The sequence below is a fragment of the Pogoniulus pusillus genome, chromosome 25 (genome assembly GCF_015220805.1).
Source record: "Pogoniulus pusillus isolate bPogPus1 chromosome 25, bPogPus1.pri, whole genome shotgun sequence".
In the NCBI taxonomy this organism is placed as follows: Eukaryota; Metazoa; Chordata; class Aves; order Piciformes; family Lybiidae; genus Pogoniulus; species Pogoniulus pusillus.
Genome location: NC_087288.1, coordinates 11,180,891 through 11,197,589, shown reverse-complemented (window position 1 = coordinate 11,197,589; position 16,699 = coordinate 11,180,891). Strand labels below are relative to the sequence as shown.

At 43.5% G+C, this 16,699-nt stretch overlaps 1 protein-coding gene across 12 annotated transcripts in view; it reads right to left on the bottom strand.

The window, feature by feature from the left end:
• Positions 1–16,699, bottom strand: part of HHAT (hedgehog acyltransferase) — a 215,459-nt gene that overhangs the window by 96,861 nt on the left and 101,899 nt on the right. For 10 of the 12 annotated variants that reach the window (XR_010307048.1, XM_064164441.1, XM_064164433.1 and 7 more), the window contains exons 14-15: positions 13,485–13,686; positions 4,096–4,240 (exon numbers count right to left, since the gene is read on the bottom strand). Coding sequence is in view for 11 of the 12 variants with exons in the window: in XM_064164441.1 (XP_064020511.1) it covers positions 4,096–4,240; positions 13,485–13,686 (347 nt within the window). In the remaining variant the exon portion in view is untranslated. Of the gene's footprint in view, positions 1–3,642; positions 3,754–4,095; positions 4,241–9,433; positions 9,500–13,484; positions 13,687–16,699 lie in introns of those variants that run through there. The other 2 variants (XM_064164436.1, XM_064164443.1) reach the window with 2 other exon arrangements.

Below are 16,699 nucleotides of genomic sequence, written 5' to 3'. Positions count from 1 at the left end.
AGTTTGTTCCACCATATGGTGCCAATTCTCATAGGGTTTGATGAAGTGCACATAAAGTTTGAGATAAACCAAGTTGACCACAAACATAAAATCCTAACTCTGCAGAGTTTCTGGTACTTGTGGGCTGAGATAAAGTGCACAAACATGCTACAGAATGCAGTTCAGTACATGTTAATGACAAGAGATAGAAGACATTTCACAGGATGGTCAGGATTTATGAGGGTGTTAGAAGGGCTGTGGTTAGTAGGTTCACCTGTCCCTCTACTGTGCCTTGATGAGGTCTCATCTGGAGTATTGTGTCTGGTTCTGGGCCCCTCAGCTCAAGAAGGACAGGGAGCTGCTTGAGAGAGTCCAGTGCAGAGCCACAGAAATGATTAAGTAAGTTGAACATCTTCCTTAAGAGGAGAGCCTAAGAGAACTGAGGGGTTTTAGCCTGGAGAGGAGGAGACTGAGAGCTGACCTCATTAATGTCTATGAATATGTAAGAGGTGTCAGCAAGATGGAGCCAGGCTCTTCTCAGTGAAGCTCAGTGAGAGGACAAGGAGCAATGGGTGAAAATTGAGGCAGAGGAGGTTCCAGGTGAACCTGAGAAGGAATTTTTTCCCTGTGAGAGTGACAGAGCACTGGAACATGTTGCCCAGGGCAGTTGTGGAGTCTCCCTATCTGCAGATATTCAAGAACCACCTGGATGCATCCCAGTGTGATCTGCTCTAGGTGATCCTGCTCTGGCAGGGGGACTGGACCAGATCAGCTTTCAAGGTCCCTTCCAGCCCCTGACATTCTATGATTCTATGAGTCCATGAAATGTATCAAATGTAGGTACAACATTTTGCTCTCTCCTTCTCAAAAATACCCCCAAGAAAACCAAAACAAAACTGTCACCAAAAGCCAGCAATCAAAACAATGAGACAAAGCCAAACCAAATTCATATTTTTTTGTTTTTTCAAGCTTCTTGGAGTTTCATTTTCCTGTTCTTTAAGGCAGTAGCTATTTCAGGATGGCTGAAATAAGTTTATTCTGAAATAAAAATAAAGATGCTAAAACTGTCTGAGACAACTTTCTTTGCTTGTGGATCTAGAACAGAACTGTAGCCAAAACACCAAAGCTGCCTACTTATGCAGAACTGTGCTATAGTAGAGTAAAACCTCCAGACAAGGAAAAAATAAAGAGGAAAATACACTCTGACCTGCTTTTCACTCCTGCTGCAGAAGCAACACCACTTTTAGAAGAGATCAGCCTCTGCTGCAGCCCATGTGCTTTCACCACAGAACTGGTAAGAACATCTCTCGCTTCGTAAGAGCCAGAACAGACACAGTTTGAATTTCTGCTCTCAAGCTGACACACAAAGCTGGCATCTGGGGGGAAAAGAAGGTGTCTTTTTCCTATATAAACCAAGAAAACTTGATGCAGCAGGTTCCAAATGGCAGTAATTGTGTAACCCCACAATGCTGCTTTAACATCCCTTGTCAGGAAATAAACAATTTAGAAAGCTGTCATGAATGTCTCGATGACTGCTAAGTTAAATACAGCTGGTGTTCCATTTCCTGCTGGTAGAAGGTTACTTTCTGCATTTGGGAACTGTTGTCTCTATGGGCATGTGGAGAAAAGTGAAAGGGTCAGATCTGAAGTCAGATGAAAGGAGCTGACCGAACAAAGAATCAGGATTCAATGCTGAGAAAGAAATGGCAGCTAAAAGACTCCTGGAAGTTTCTGACTAAGGAAGAAGAAAAAGATTACCTCTGTTCTTCAGAGGACTTTTACTGATGGTTGCAAGCCTTTGCTGAGGTGACAGCTATTTGTAAGCAGTTACATATGTGCCACCACATCCAGGAGTACATTTATATATACCTTTCCTAATAAGCACTGTGAGACTTCTGCTGTGTATGGGAAAACAAACCAAACCAAGCCAAAACCAAAGAATGAGAAGGCAAAACTGTGAGCATCCCCTGCCCTCCTGATGCTGTTGGAGAGGTTACTTTGCATGGCAAGGGCCAGGAGTGCAATGGCAGCGAGGAGAAACACTCAGTACGTGTCACTACACTTTGCCTGCTTCAAGATATGGCCAAAATCCTACCTCCTCAACACTGAGGCTGTTTGAATGGGTTTGTGCTTGAGCTCAGAAGATAAATGATTCGTTCAGATACAGAACTTACTCTTTTCTCATTATGCAGGCTCACAGGACACCAGGGGTTGGAAAGGACCCAAAGAAATCACTGAGTCCAACCCCTCTGCTAGAGCAGGACCACACAGTCCAGCTCAGGTCACACAGGAACACATCCAAACAGGCTTTCAAAGTCTCCAGAGAAGGACACTGAGAAGCCTGATGCAGTGCTCTGGGACCCTTACAGTAAAGAAGTTCCCCCTTGTGTTGAGGTGGAAGCTCCTGTGCTGCAGCTTACACCCATTGCTCCTTGTCCTATCCAAGGTAGCAGTGGGGAGGAGCCTGTCCCCCCCTCCTGACCCCCAGCACTGAGATATTTATAAACATTTATTAAATTCCCTCTCAGTCCTATAGAATCATAGAATGGTTTAGGCTGGAAGGGACCTCAAGGATCATCCAGTTCCAACCCCTGCCATAGGCAGGGACACCTCCCACTAGAACAGGTCACTCAAGCCCTCATCCAACCTGGCCTTCAACACCTCCAGGGAGGGAGCAGCCACAACCTCCCTGGGCAACCTGTGCCAGTGTCTCACCACCCTCCCTGCAAAGAACCCTTTCCTAACATCTACTTTGAATCTCCCCTCTGGCAGTTTAAACCCATTACTCCTCATCCTGTCATTACAAGACCTTGTCAGTAGTCCCTCCCCAGCCTTTCTGTAGCCCCCTTAAGATACTACAAGATCACTACAAGATCTCCTCAAAGCCTTCTCTTCTCCAGGTTGCAGAGCCCCAACTCTTGTAGCCTGTCCTCATAGCAGAGCTGCTGCAGCCCTCTGAGCATCTTCATGGCCTCCTCCGGACTCACTCCAACAGTTCCATGTCCTTCTTGTGTTGGGGGCTCCAGAACTGCACTCCAGAACCCCACTTGAGGTGGGGTCTGACAAGAGCAGACTAAGCAGTCCCAGGTCCCTCAGCCTCTCCTCATCAGGCACTGTTCCAGTCTCCTAGTCATCCTCATACCCCTTTGCTGGACCCTCTCCAGCAGATCCCTGTCCCTCTTGAACTGGGGAGCCCAAAATTGAATTCAGTACTCAAGATGAAGTCTCACCAGGGTGTTACTTCTGGGATGCCTAAGTAGGAACACTGAGCTCCAGAGCTGACCTCTAAACCACTGCAGGTAACAAGAGGAGAAAACACTGCATGAAGGGACAATAGACAGTGGTGGCCTTAATAGGAGAGTTCTTCTTGGCACAGAAACCTCTTAGTACTTTCCTCATGAGGAATAAATATTCCTCTTCAAGACTTGTATTTGACAATACAGGCTCTAGCAGCAGTAAGCAGCTGAGAAGAAAAGTAGTCCTGCTTAAATTGAGCTCTGACAAAAAACTTAAAGCTGGAGTTGTCTCCTGAGTCAGCTCACAGTACAACATTGCATACTGCTTATTCAGCAGCACCACACACAGATACTGTGACTCAGATTCTCCTGTCCTCAAATCTTGTCCTCAAAAATCGTGAGGTCCCCACCCTGACAAGAGAATCACTATAAAAAACCCTTTAGCTGCTCAACTACACCAGGTAATGCAGATTTCATCAATTAACCTTCCATACCATCTATGGGGTTAGTTTTAGTGCATCTGTTCTGGCTAATGTACCTGAAAAGCAGAGCAGAAAAAAAACCCAAAATCCAACCTTGCTAACTTGTCACACATCTATTCTTTGTACTTCAGTGGTTTCACTGCCAGAGAAGCCTGAGAACTCTCTATCTAGACTTGATGGGAGAAAGGCAATATTTCTTCGTGGTCACACAGCTTCCAGAGTTATCTAGATTTTCTCAGACAGATATTTGGTGGTTTTGAACAGGAACAGAATAAAAGTCACTCCCAGGAACACTGAGAGTTACTCCTAGTAATACTGAGAGAAGATCCTGACTCAGCCCATCCCAAGCAGTATTTGGAAAGTTCTGTTACTTAGAAAGCATGTAAAAATAAACTTACCTTCCATAAAGATCCTGTTCCAGTAGATTTTTCCAATGTGATTTCCCCCAAGGAATATTAGATTTGATAAAATCAACATGGAAGTGCTAAGAGATGCTAGCACAGCATGAAGTCGACGACGAACTCTTGGTGAGAAGCAGCGCTCCTGAGGGGTAAAAGAAAAGGTGTGGATGCAGTGAACAATCCCTGCAAGTTTTCAAGCAGAGTTAGAAAAAGTCAGTGTAATTACAAAAATCAGGTCTTGGTACACAAGTGAAGTGTATCCCTCTCCACCATGTATTAGTTTACATTTTTCTGAATCTATATTTTGCATTATCACCTGAGGTGCGGATTTGGCACAAAGACTGCAGGAAGATGGTGACAGAAGGATAAGACAGTTTTAGCTTCCTCCAATATATAGTTGTTAGAACAAAATTTAAAGCTCATTCTAGCACATCACAAGGAAATATTATCTAACTATTCCATAAGGAACAATTCTTCGTGGCCCCAGGCTGAAAGTCTCTGCATAATCAGGGCCATGAGGATGATCAGAGGGCTGCAGAACCTCTGCTAGGAGCACAGACTGAAAGAGTTGGGGCTCTTCAGTCTGGAGAAGAGAAGGCTCCCAGGTGACCCTACTATGGCCTTCCAGTATCTAAAAAGGGCCTAGAAAAACCTGGGGAGGGACTTTTTAGGCACTCAGGGAGTGACAGGACTAGGGGGAATGGAGCAAAGCTGGAGGTGGGGAGATTAAGACTGAACATGAGGAGGAAGTTGTTGAGCATGAGAGTGGTGAGAGGCTGGAATGGGCTGCCCAGGGAGGTGGTTGAGGCCCCATCCCTGGAGGTGTTTAAGGGCAGGCTGGATGAGGCTCTGGCCAACCACCTGGTCTAGGGTAGAGTGTCTCTGGGCATGGCAGGGGGGTTGGAACTAGATGATCCTTGTGGTTCCTTCCAACCCTGACTGATTCTATGAGCCTATAATTCTAATGCCTGCAGCAAAATAAGACTGGATGCTTTGTGTGAAGTGATGATCATTTGCCAGGGAATTAAGGAAAATATCAGGAGCTGCTCAGCCTTAATGCCATAAACATTGATGTTGCACAAAATAAGTCTTGTGACTGCACCATTAAATGAAAAAAAAAAAAAAAAAAAAGGGAAAAAAAGCCATAATTTATCTTTAATACCTTCTACAAGACCAGAATTCAGGCTCAAATACACAAACCAACAAATGAATGAAACATAAAACACATGCTCAAAGCAGAACTCAAAAAAACATTCCTAGACCTTTAACTGCCAGTTTTGTAAACAAACACTTCAACTGCCAAATTATTAAGTGAAAAATCTTCAAATAAGTGGCAAGCTACAAGCATAGGAAGACAATTTTAATGGATTACTGCAAAACAGAGTCTGGTAAATCAAACATCAGCTTCAGTCAGAACTACACTCAGTGTATGAGTCAGAGTCAGCAGAAAAATGGGGACAGGGAAACATCAAGGAGAAGACCTATCAAGCTACATGCACAACACACAACAGCTGATCTTCCATACAACACTCTGAAAAACATCCATGTATGAAAACAGAGACTGAGATGTTTCTCTGCAACTGTGGATAAAAACTACAGAATCACAGGACAATGGTAGAGAATAGAAGATAATTATATAAACATTCACAGACACTGAGAGTTACTTAGTGAAGCAAGGGAGGGGATTCTGCCCCTTTACTCTGCTCTCTTAAGACCCCACCTGGAGTACTGTGTGCAGTTCTGAAACACCCAACACAAGAAGGACATGGAACTGTTAGAGTGAGTCTAGAAGAGAGCCATGAAGATGCTCAGAGGGCTGCAGCAGCTCTGCTATGAGGACAGGCTACAAGAGTTGGGACTCTGCAACCTGGAGAAGAGAACTCTTTGAGGAGATCTTACAGTAGCCTTCCAGTATCTGAAGAGGACCTACAGGAAGGCTGGGGAGGGACTACTGACAAGGTCTTGTAATGACAGGATAAGGAGTAATGGGCTTAAACTGGCAGAGGGGAGATTCATAGTAGATGTTAGGAAAGGGTTCTTTGCAGGGAGGGTGGTGAGACACTGGCACAGGTTGCCCAGGGAGGTTGTGGCTGCTCCCTCCCTGGAGGTGTTGAAGGCCAGGTTGGATGAGGCTTTGAGCAACCTGCTCTAGTGGGAGATGTCTCTGCCTAAGGCAGGGGGTTGGAACTGGATGATCCTTGAGGTCCCTTCCAACCTAAACCATTCTATGATTTCACGACATTACTTTAAAACATAAAACACTTCATTACTGTTTTATAGGGTTTTATCCTCTCCCTCTTAAACCTCTCAGCCAACTTACCCATAATAACTTTAAAATAGGAAAAGCAAACTGCACTATCTGTTGTGTTGAAGAAATTAAGCAAATTAACTACCATTAATACAACACCTAGTCCTCTGTTACCTTTCATTGACTCTCCTAGTGCATGAGAAGAGATTAACTGTGCTTCCTCCAGTTATTAAAGCTCCATCCTTACAGATCCTGGAGCTTTTATTAGGGATACAATACTTAAAAGCTAATGTAAAGTCACCTTATCTTTGCATCACAAAAGCTAACTTAGATATTCCTAGCAACAGTCTGTTATTGGGGCAGTTTTAGACTCAACACTCTAGTTCCATTTGAAATTTTAGCTAAAGAATTGTATTGGATGCAGAAGAACAACAATAAGATAAATCCATCTCATTTCACTCATTTGCTGGACTAGTATATAATCTGCTTGTGCTAGTTTGAGGCTAACTGGAACATTTTAGTGAGAGGAATTAGATTATAGGCTGTGAAAATTAAACAATGGTGATGTCTGCTGCACTCATGGGCTAGCTGAGATGGATAAAAACAAGAACACAAACACAGACAGGATAGAGCAGGAGAGTCAGTGTGTGCATCTGTTGCAGCTGGTGTCCTGGGCTGCTTCTGTGTAACTAATCCTTCTGCTTTCTAACCCCCCTGGCCAACCGCCCAAAATCTCCTTGTACATAAGGCAAAGACTGAGGTAAGGTAGAGGGGTGGAAGGAAGGTGGGTGTTTGGGAACCCCTCCTGGGGACTCTGGTTTCTGGGAGGGCTGCTATGTTTCTGTATTACCTTTAACTTGTCTATTTCTGTCTATACTGTAAATACCTGCTTGTATCTTGTGTTAAGCTGTGAATAGAAAGCTTCAGTCCTTAACTTCCAGCCGGCTGAGTCTAGTGTGGATGATTTCACAAGAGCAGGAGGAAGGGGAACTCCCAAGCCAACACACTGCTGTATAAACTATTTTTCTTTTACTTGGCCTTTCTGTCTTCTGCTTCATTTGCTCCTTAACTCCTCCACACTGGCTGATTTCTGCACTAACCTTGGCTGAGTAATAGCAGTTGAGACCTTTCCAGTTTTCTCTCTGTGGGGAGGAGTAGGAGGTGGCTGTTAGCCCCTTCTGGGCTTCGTCCCAGGGGTCTGAGGAACAATTCAGGGGGATCCCTGTGAGGATCCTTACATCATTTCTAAATTGTGAATACATTGTTGTACATATGCATTATATCATATGCCTGCAAATTTTGGTTTCCTGTAAATCACACAGTCACAGAAATAACCAGCTTGGAAAAGACCTCTAGGATCATCAAGTCCAACCTACCACTTAACCCTTCCAGTTGACTAAACCATGACACTAAGTGCCTCATCCAGCCTCCTCTTAAACACCTCCAGGGATGGTGACTCCACCACCTTCCCGGGCAGTCCATTCCAATGCAAATCACTCTTGCTGTGAAGAACTTATTCCTAATGTCCATCCTGAATCTGCCCTGGTGCAGTTTGAGGCTGTGTCCTCCTGTTCTGCCACTGGGTGCCTGGAAGCTTCCTTTGCTTCTAAGGCATCTGAGATGGTCTGGTAAATTTATTTGGGGGTAATTTCAACCCACCACAGACATATATTGTTTACAAGGATTTTTACAGAGAGGTGAAGACAAGCAAATTGTTTGTGGGTAGGGTTGCTGCAGTACCAGTGCAGGAGGGGCACTGGTGATGCCACTATGCATATCAGTAAAATGTTTGCAAAAACTCTCTGATCACTTGCTGGAGTTCCTTTCATCACTACACTTTAAGGATGTGAACTTCAGCTTTCATCCCCTCATTGCATTGCAACTAAAGAGTATGGCCCAGATTTGTTTACTTCTCTACAGAAGCAAAGACCACCCAGTCAATCCTGAAAGCAGTTTCAAGTCCTTTCAGGATATGTTCTTAGGTAAAAGACAGGCCAACTCTTCAGTACCTCCCCCTGCACACTGGCAATAGCTCCATTACCAGAAGGGTGAACACCTCAATGAATCCCTTGAATCTGGGTCATCCGCAATGCAGCCATTTGCCACAAATAATGGGACAGCATGAAAATAAGAGCACGGGTGAGAAGCTGAAAGAGAGTGAAGAGCAGATGGGACGGTGGGAAGGGAAGTGACACATCCTGACTAACAGTTATTGGCTATTTTATCCATCTACAGTTAGGCACACTGAAATGGAGGGCAGGGTGTGACTGAGCAGCTGGGCGAGCAGATGGGACGGAGGAAAGGCTGAAGATTGTGACAAAGCTCTGCCAAACAGAATGTCAGTTTGTTTAATTTTTAAAGTGAGCAGTAGAAATGAAGATGGGTTGGGTCCAGGCAGTGGGACAAACTCTAAACATGTCTGTCAGTGCACACTGTCAATGGGTAATAGTGACAAAAATGTGCTCGGGAGACTGCAGAAACAGAGGGAGGAACTCCATGTGCTCATCAATTTTGGTAGAAGTTTGGCTTCCAAGAGCAGCAAGAGCAAAGGAAAGGCAATTGATGAGAGGCTGAAGAGTCAATGGAATACCTACCCCATCCTCTGAAGTTGAGGGATGGGTGTTGAACAGGGTGAGAGCAGAGACTGTAGCACAGAACAGAAAAACAACAGAAATAAAGAACTCTGGTTGAACACACATGGAAAATATCAATTTAAGACATAACTCGAATGAAACTGTGCAATTCCCAAAGATGTAACTAACACAATAAGAAAGAGGCCTGCAAGTGAAAATTGGACCAAGATGTGCTACCAGACTTACCCATCAACAACTGCCACACCAAAAGGAAGAACAAACTTAATTTCCCATCAATGCATACTTCAGTACCCTTCAGTAATCACAGAAATCTTCTCCATTTGCTCTGGTTTTCACCTAGCTCTAACCCAGCATCTGTCCCCTTTAATTTATTTTATTTTGCTGCAAGTTGCTCCCTCCCTTCTCCCCAAGGTGCACTTTGGCCAGAGGCAATCTCCTGTTTCTTTCCAAGGTATACACTTTCCTTCCAAAGCAAAGATTCACACATGAAGGCAGGAACTGACAACATTTTCCCATGAGGCAGGATGATGCAAATGACCTACAATTCCCTACATGGCTCCTATAAAAAGAGGACCACACAATTAAAATCAAGCAGCTGTCAGCTAAGATCTATTTTCACAAACAGAACTTGTTTCTAAATTTAGGAATAAATATTATATATAGCATTTGAGAAGATACTCATCTTTCTCTATTGATGTCTTACTAAAACATTCCCTCAACAAAATGCTGTCTTGCACTAGCACCAGTTCATTTCTGGATTTTCCAGAAGATCTACATTTTTAGCATCTTTCAACACACAGCCAACCCCCCCTTTCGATGGAAGAAAGCCTCCTACCAGCTCATATGTATGCACTATGCTTACAGATGCATGTGTGAAAACCTTACATACACAGAAGTAAATGTCTGTACTTGCTCCTACACTTGCTCTTCACCCTCAAAGAACCTGCCCAAATACTATTTTTCTTTATAAAAAGTGGCAGCTTGTGAAAAATGTGAAATGAACAGCATTGAAATGCACAACCCTCCTCTCTGTTCCATGTTTCAGGCAGGGAATTTAACCAAGTAACGGCACTGTACATAATGCTGTGTGTCTCAGCTCTCACATCAAGGAGGACAGCTCAAGAGTGCCACACACTCATAGAGTAATAGAAATTGGTTGGAAAAGACCTCTAAGACAACCAAGTCCAAACACCTCCTCTGTGTCCAGCTATGTGACACCTTGACTTTATTTTTCTGCTTCTCATTCTGGTTCTCTCACTTCCCTCATCCACATTTTAATGTTTTAACCTTTTAAACTGTAATCAATCTGGGAGAGCTTTTGTCATAGTTTTTTTGTTTAAGAGCATGACAGACTGAGATTATTTCACTTTACTCTTACTAAGGAAAAAGAGCAGTAAAATGCTCATGTTCCTGCTGAACTGGAGAAGAATACAGAAAAGTTGTACTTAAAGATGTGCATAAAAGACAGGGCATACATAAATCCCTAACACCTAATACAGATACAGAATCATAGAATCAACCAGGTTGGAAGAGACCTCCAAGATCATCCAGTCCAACCTAGCACCCAATCAACTACACCATGGCACTGAGTGCCCCATCCAGGCTTTGTCTGAACACCTCCAGACACGGTGACTCCACCATCTCCCTGGGCAGCCCATTCCAATGCCAATCACTCTCTGGCAACAACTTCATCCTAACATCCAGCCTAGACCTCCCCTGGCACAACTTCAGACTGTGTCCCCTTGTTCTGTTGCTGATTGCCAGACATCACAAGTCTGTCCTGGCTAACCTCCACATTTGGGGAAAGGAGCTTCCATCGATTTTGAGACAGAGTACATCTACTCTGGCTAGTAGAGATTACTGGTTAGAGAAATCTGGTGAACTCAGGGTTGAGGTAAGGAGCAAGTGCTATCCAGTCATCTGGGCTTTGACATTACTACCAATGAAGAAAAGGCCACCCAGGCTTAGCATTCATAAACTAATGATATAAATACTCTTCCCACCAAATGATCGAAAATAAAGATCAAAGCCCAGCATGTGTTGAAGAACAGCTGAGATCTTACTTATTACAGAGATCTTACTAAAGATCTGATCTTGCAAGGTGATGAACAGACACACTTCCCCTGAATGAGCTCCTATGTTTGGTCAGATCTTGCCTAAGGCAGCTGCAGAAGGAGTCATTAAACTGACATGAGATAGCTGTAGAGTTGCACTTGCAAAAAGAAATTGTGCCATTAAACACTACACTTATATATTTCTTCAACGTATATAAGATATGGCTGTGAAATCTGCAGGAAGTTTTATCTTGGATAGGCTGAATTTGAGCCCCAATGCAGGGCTGAGTAATTACTGCAAGCGAAGCAATTGGTTTCTTTGTTCATGGAGGCTCAGCCTATCAGCCCCTACTGCCTATGTACTTGCAAAAGGAAGGTTCCAAATAGTCAAGTTCCTCCTTTCCTTAGCTTCGACTTATTATGTTGTATTGCTTTGGGTGCTTTCCAGATTCCTCTCTATGAAACAAATCATCCAGCAATAAAATAACCAGAGGAAGTAAAGACTTCTGCTGGGGTAGAGAGCTAGGTCAGCTCAACAAAGATTCCAGCAGGAAGGCATGGTGAGACCACAAGGAAAGGCAGAAAGGGAAATTAAATCATTCCCCCTTCAATGGCAGTGAGCTGCTAGATCAGCTTCATTCTCTATTGAATCACAGTCAGCCCAGAGGTCAGGCTCATCCAGTCCAACCTAGCACCCAGCCCTAGCCAATCAACCAGACCATGGCACTAAGTGCCCCAGACAGGTTTTGCTTGAACATCTACAGGGACGGTGACTCCACCACCTCCCTGGGCAGCCCATTCCAATGCCAATCACTCTCTCTGGGAAGAACTTCCTCCTAATATCCAGCCTACACCTTCCTCGGCACGACTTGAGACTGTGTCCCCTTCTCTGTTGCTGGGTGCCTGGCAGAAGAGACCAACAGCTAGATGCCTAAGAAACGATTCTGTCCACTTGTCCAGAGACAAACATTTGCAGCCAGTCAGATGGTGGGTGAAGCTCAGTTTCACCCCAGAGGGAGGATTAATGGATCTGATAAACTTGTTTTCCAGGAAGCAAAAGAACTGCTTGCAGAGCATCGCTGGATTTGCAGTGATGGACAGTTGGGCGATGTAATGTAGCACTCCCTGTTATTGGCTACCAAATCACTTGGCTGTATCATTTGCCACACATGAGATGCCACAACAGGGAAAACTGAGAGGGGTGGGATGGAGGACTAAGATAATTACTTGAGCATCAGTACTTCAGCAGGCTGCAGAGTGAGTCACTACCACAGTATGATATGAGTTGAGTATGTTGGAAGGCAAAAAGGAAAGCCAAAGCCCTCTTGGAATGGAAACTGGCAAAGGAAGTAAAAGTGAACAAGAAGGGCTTCTTCAAATACATCAGCAGTGTAAGGAAGAACAGGGAACGTGTGGGCACCCTGCTGAATGAGAAGGTAGCCCTGAGAATAGAGGATGCAGAAAGGCAGAGTTGCTAAATATCTTCTTTGCTTCAGTCTTTACTCCCAAGACTGAACTCCTCTATCAGCTCCAGACCCTGGATGAAAGAGAGGAAACCTAAACGAGGGATGACCCCCCCACTAGTCAATGAAGACTGGGTTAGGGAGCAGGTACACAATTCACAGGTCCATGGGCCCTGATGAGATACACCCAATGATGCTGAGAGAACTGCCTGATGTCATTCTGCCCCTCTCCATCGTTTTTGCTAAATTGTGGCAAACAGAAGAGGTGTCTGAGGACTGGAAGAGAGGCAATGTCACTCCAGTCTTCAAGAAAAGAAAGAAAGAGGTTCCAGGTAACTATAGACCAGTCAGCCTCACCTCCATCCCTCCGTTCTTACTAACAGCTGTTAGAAGACTTGGGAATTAATAATTAATGCTCACCAATTAATAGTGAGCAACCCTGCAAACTAAAATTACCATCACAATCAAAATAGCACTTTTTGCACTATTTCATTTCAAACACTTTTTTTTTCCCTTTGGAAATGACAGCATGAAGGTCAAAAGTATAAGTAAAGTGAAAACCAGAGGTTTTCAAAGCAAAAGAATATTTTCTTTACTTAGCTTTTTAGTGGCATAAGATTTCCCAGAGTAAACTTCTTCCCAGTTGCAAGCAGCTGCTACACACTCATGTGTCCAGGAAAGACATGGTTAGAAATACACATTTCTAATTTTAGTGAAGATGAATATTTTAAGGCCATCCTGAGTGAATTCAGAATAGAAATGTTAAAACTGGTTTCTCTTCAGACATCTATATACAACATGACAAGCAGCTGTTTAATCTAGAACTGCAGAGGAAGCTTTTAAGACCATGCATATTTCAGTGCTTGCTTTGCTGATAGTTTGCAAAGCTCTGGTTATGTGAAATGCTCACAGGTGGGCTGTTACACGAGAACTTTCAATCTGCACTAAACCAAACTAGTAACCAGCAAGTCCAGATGACCACAGATGCGGAAAACAAGAACATTAACTGAAGAGAGATTCAACTCACGATTAAATCTTGGATAACTGAAATAGAAAGGATCCTCTTGACTCCATTTTCCACAATCACTCCAAGCCAATTCAGTATGCCCCAGTACCACAGATAACTCTGTCCTCCATGCCAATAGCTTACGAAGGCAAAAGTGAGGGCTGTGGAAAACAGCATTCCCAGCAGACTGGACTGAGATCCTCCCATTGGGACATAAATGTACCTGTAGGTGAAACAAGAGACAAGTAACAGTATTAGAGATTTGACAGAAATCTCAAAGAAATATGCACTGCAAAAGAAATTCGTCATTTTGTGGCTTAAAAAACCAGTTTGGATAATTACTTATTTACAGAGCTTGCCTCAGTTTGTGCAAAGCTGAAGGCCAATGCATGAAATATGTCAATACACTGGTTGGCAAAAAAAGGCAATTTTTTGGGTCACAAAATCTCTGCATTAGACAAATATGGAGCATAAACTGTAGTTTCAAAATTTAAGAAACCTGACCATGTGTCTTTTGCAACTGCAGAGGTTGTAAGTCAACTGATGTACATAAAAACCATGGGTACTTTTCAGGTGAATTTACATTATGAGATCCTTAATAAAAAAAACAAAACCCTTAAAACTACATAAAATCATATGTGGTCATAGCCCAGAGAATGTTTTTCACTTGTGAGAAATGGAGACACATTTTTTAAAAGTTTGTAATGCCTTTGTTTCTAAATCTTTCATTAAAAGTTATATGAACTGAAAATATTTCTTATCTGGCTCCTGTGTTATACCCTCATGTCTGCCTAGTGACCTTCACAGCACATATACCAAAACAACCCCTCATGACACCGATGGAACACCTTGAATATAATCAAATTTTGATATAAACTGAATCCAGGACTCAAACTCTTCACCTGCCCAGGTGGCCAAGGCAGCCAATGGCATCCTGACCTAGATCAAGAACAGTGTGGCCAGCAGGACAAGGGAGGTTATTCCCTTGTCAGGGAACACTGGTCAGGCTACACCTGAAGTGCTGTGTCCAGTTCTGGGCTCCTCAATTCAAGACAGATATTGAGGTACTGGAACATGTCTAGAAAAGGGGAACAAAGCTGGTGAGGGGCCTGGAGTGCAGGTCTGTGAGGAGAGGCTAAGGGAGCTGGGGGTGTGTAGCCTGAAGAAGAGGAGGCTCAGGGCAGACCTGATTCTTACAGGTATTCAGAAAGCAGTGCTTGCTCAGCTAATATAGCAGATTGTGAAAGCTGACCCTGTTTTCTGTCACATCACTTCCTTCCTGGCTAGAGAGCCACATACCCTCCTGACGGTTTTTTGAGTAAAGCATGGCTACTGGTCAGCCCCTAGCTGAAAGCTGCAGAAGTTCATCAGGCTCCATCCAGCTCCTGGGTACCAGCAAGGAGATGCAGTATGCAAGAACTGCTGTTGACAGTTCTCCTCAGCTGTCATTTCAATGAGCCTGATGCACTTTACTCATCATGTTTGAGACTTGCTAAGGTAATTAAATTAATTTTTTTTTCAGTGAAAATTTTATCTCTGTTTATCAGTTTTTACATTGAGACACAAATACTAGTGTGCTGGTTTGAGGCTAACTGGAACATTTTAGTGAGAGAAATTAGATTATAGACTGTGAAAAGGAAACAATGGTGATGTCTGCTGCACTCATAGGCTTGCTGGGATGTATAAAAACAGGAACACAAAACATAGATCAGACAGTGTGTGCGTCTCTGTTGCAGTTCGTGTCCTAGACAGCTTCTGTGTAACTAATTCTTCTGCTTCTAACTCCCCTAGCTGATCCCCCAATCTCACCTTGCATGTAAGGCAAACTCTGGAGTAAGGTAGAGGGGTGCAAAGAAGGTGGAAGGGTTGTTGGGAGCCCCCCCTGGGGACTCTGGTTTCTGGGAGGGCTGCTGTGTTTCTGTATCACTTTTAATTTGTATATTTCTGTCTATAGCTGTAAACATCTGCTTGTATATTGTACTAAGCTGTGAATATAAAGCTTCATTCCTTAACTCCTAGCCAGCTGAGTCTAATCTGGGTGATTTCATCGTGTGTGTGGGTGGGTAACTCCCAAACCATCATGTGTGGAAATCTGGAGTTCCTTTACACTGCCTGCTTCTCACACAGAGAACCACAGCTGCACACAGCCCCTTGCTCACTTGCCCTCAGAGGGGTGGGGAAGAAAAGCCTCTTACACCACAGTTAGAAACTCTGTTCTGTCCTCCAGTTCACTAACAAATCAATGAGGGAAGGAGTGAGACAGAAGGAAAAAGCTGAAGTGGCAAAACACCTTGCATATCTTCACACTTTCCATCTTTTTAGCGTTCTCAGCAACACTATCATCTACCCTTCATCTCTCCTATAGTCTTCCTGTACCGCAGTTAGAAACTCAGAGTGTACACAGACGGAGAGGCTGCTGTCCAGCACACTGATCTGATGCATCACAGGCAGAAGAGCATTACATAATAATATCTCATCTTAAGCTTCCATGCAGTTTTTAAAACTCTTTCCATCTGTAATCATAGAAAATCCACGGAGAAGCTCAACAGCCCCACTTCAGGGACTATTAGCACATAAACAGTCCTCATGGCAGACTAACACAACTCAAAGGAACATCCTCAGAGCAGAATTTCTTAATAGATTACACATTTACCACAGATGTGCAACAAAGGCAGCCTCTAAATGAAGAACGTGATGCCAATAGGCAACTTGCTCTTAATTTACATACTCAGAGAGAAAGGGAACTCAGCAGTCATTTGCTGGACAGTGAGCCAAAGACAGGTAAATGGAGGAAAGCAACCAAGTATTTTGCAAACAAAAAAAGACATTGAAGCAAGTAGCTTTGAGGATGGTAACTGGTTATGTCCCTCCAGCTTATTTTAGTGGGGTGGGTAACACTGTCTTACTTAACCTCCACTAAAAGTACAAACTGGAAGTGTCTCAGCTCTAATTTAAATTCCAAGAGACTCAAATACAGTTGATAGAACCAATAACAATTTATAGAATGTCCTTCCCTCTTCCCCCTTCTTTGCCCAAATGGAAAAGGAATTAGATGGAGAGAAAGAGAAGAGGTAAAGCAGATCCAAATAAATAATCTCACTGCTATTTGGAAGTTAAAAGAAGAAAAGTTTAACAATAAATAAGAGCTATATGAGGTAGGGAAGTTATAAAAGCATAGGGAAGGGGGAAAAAGGTACAAAATATGTAAATATACAACCAGATTTGATGGCAATGGG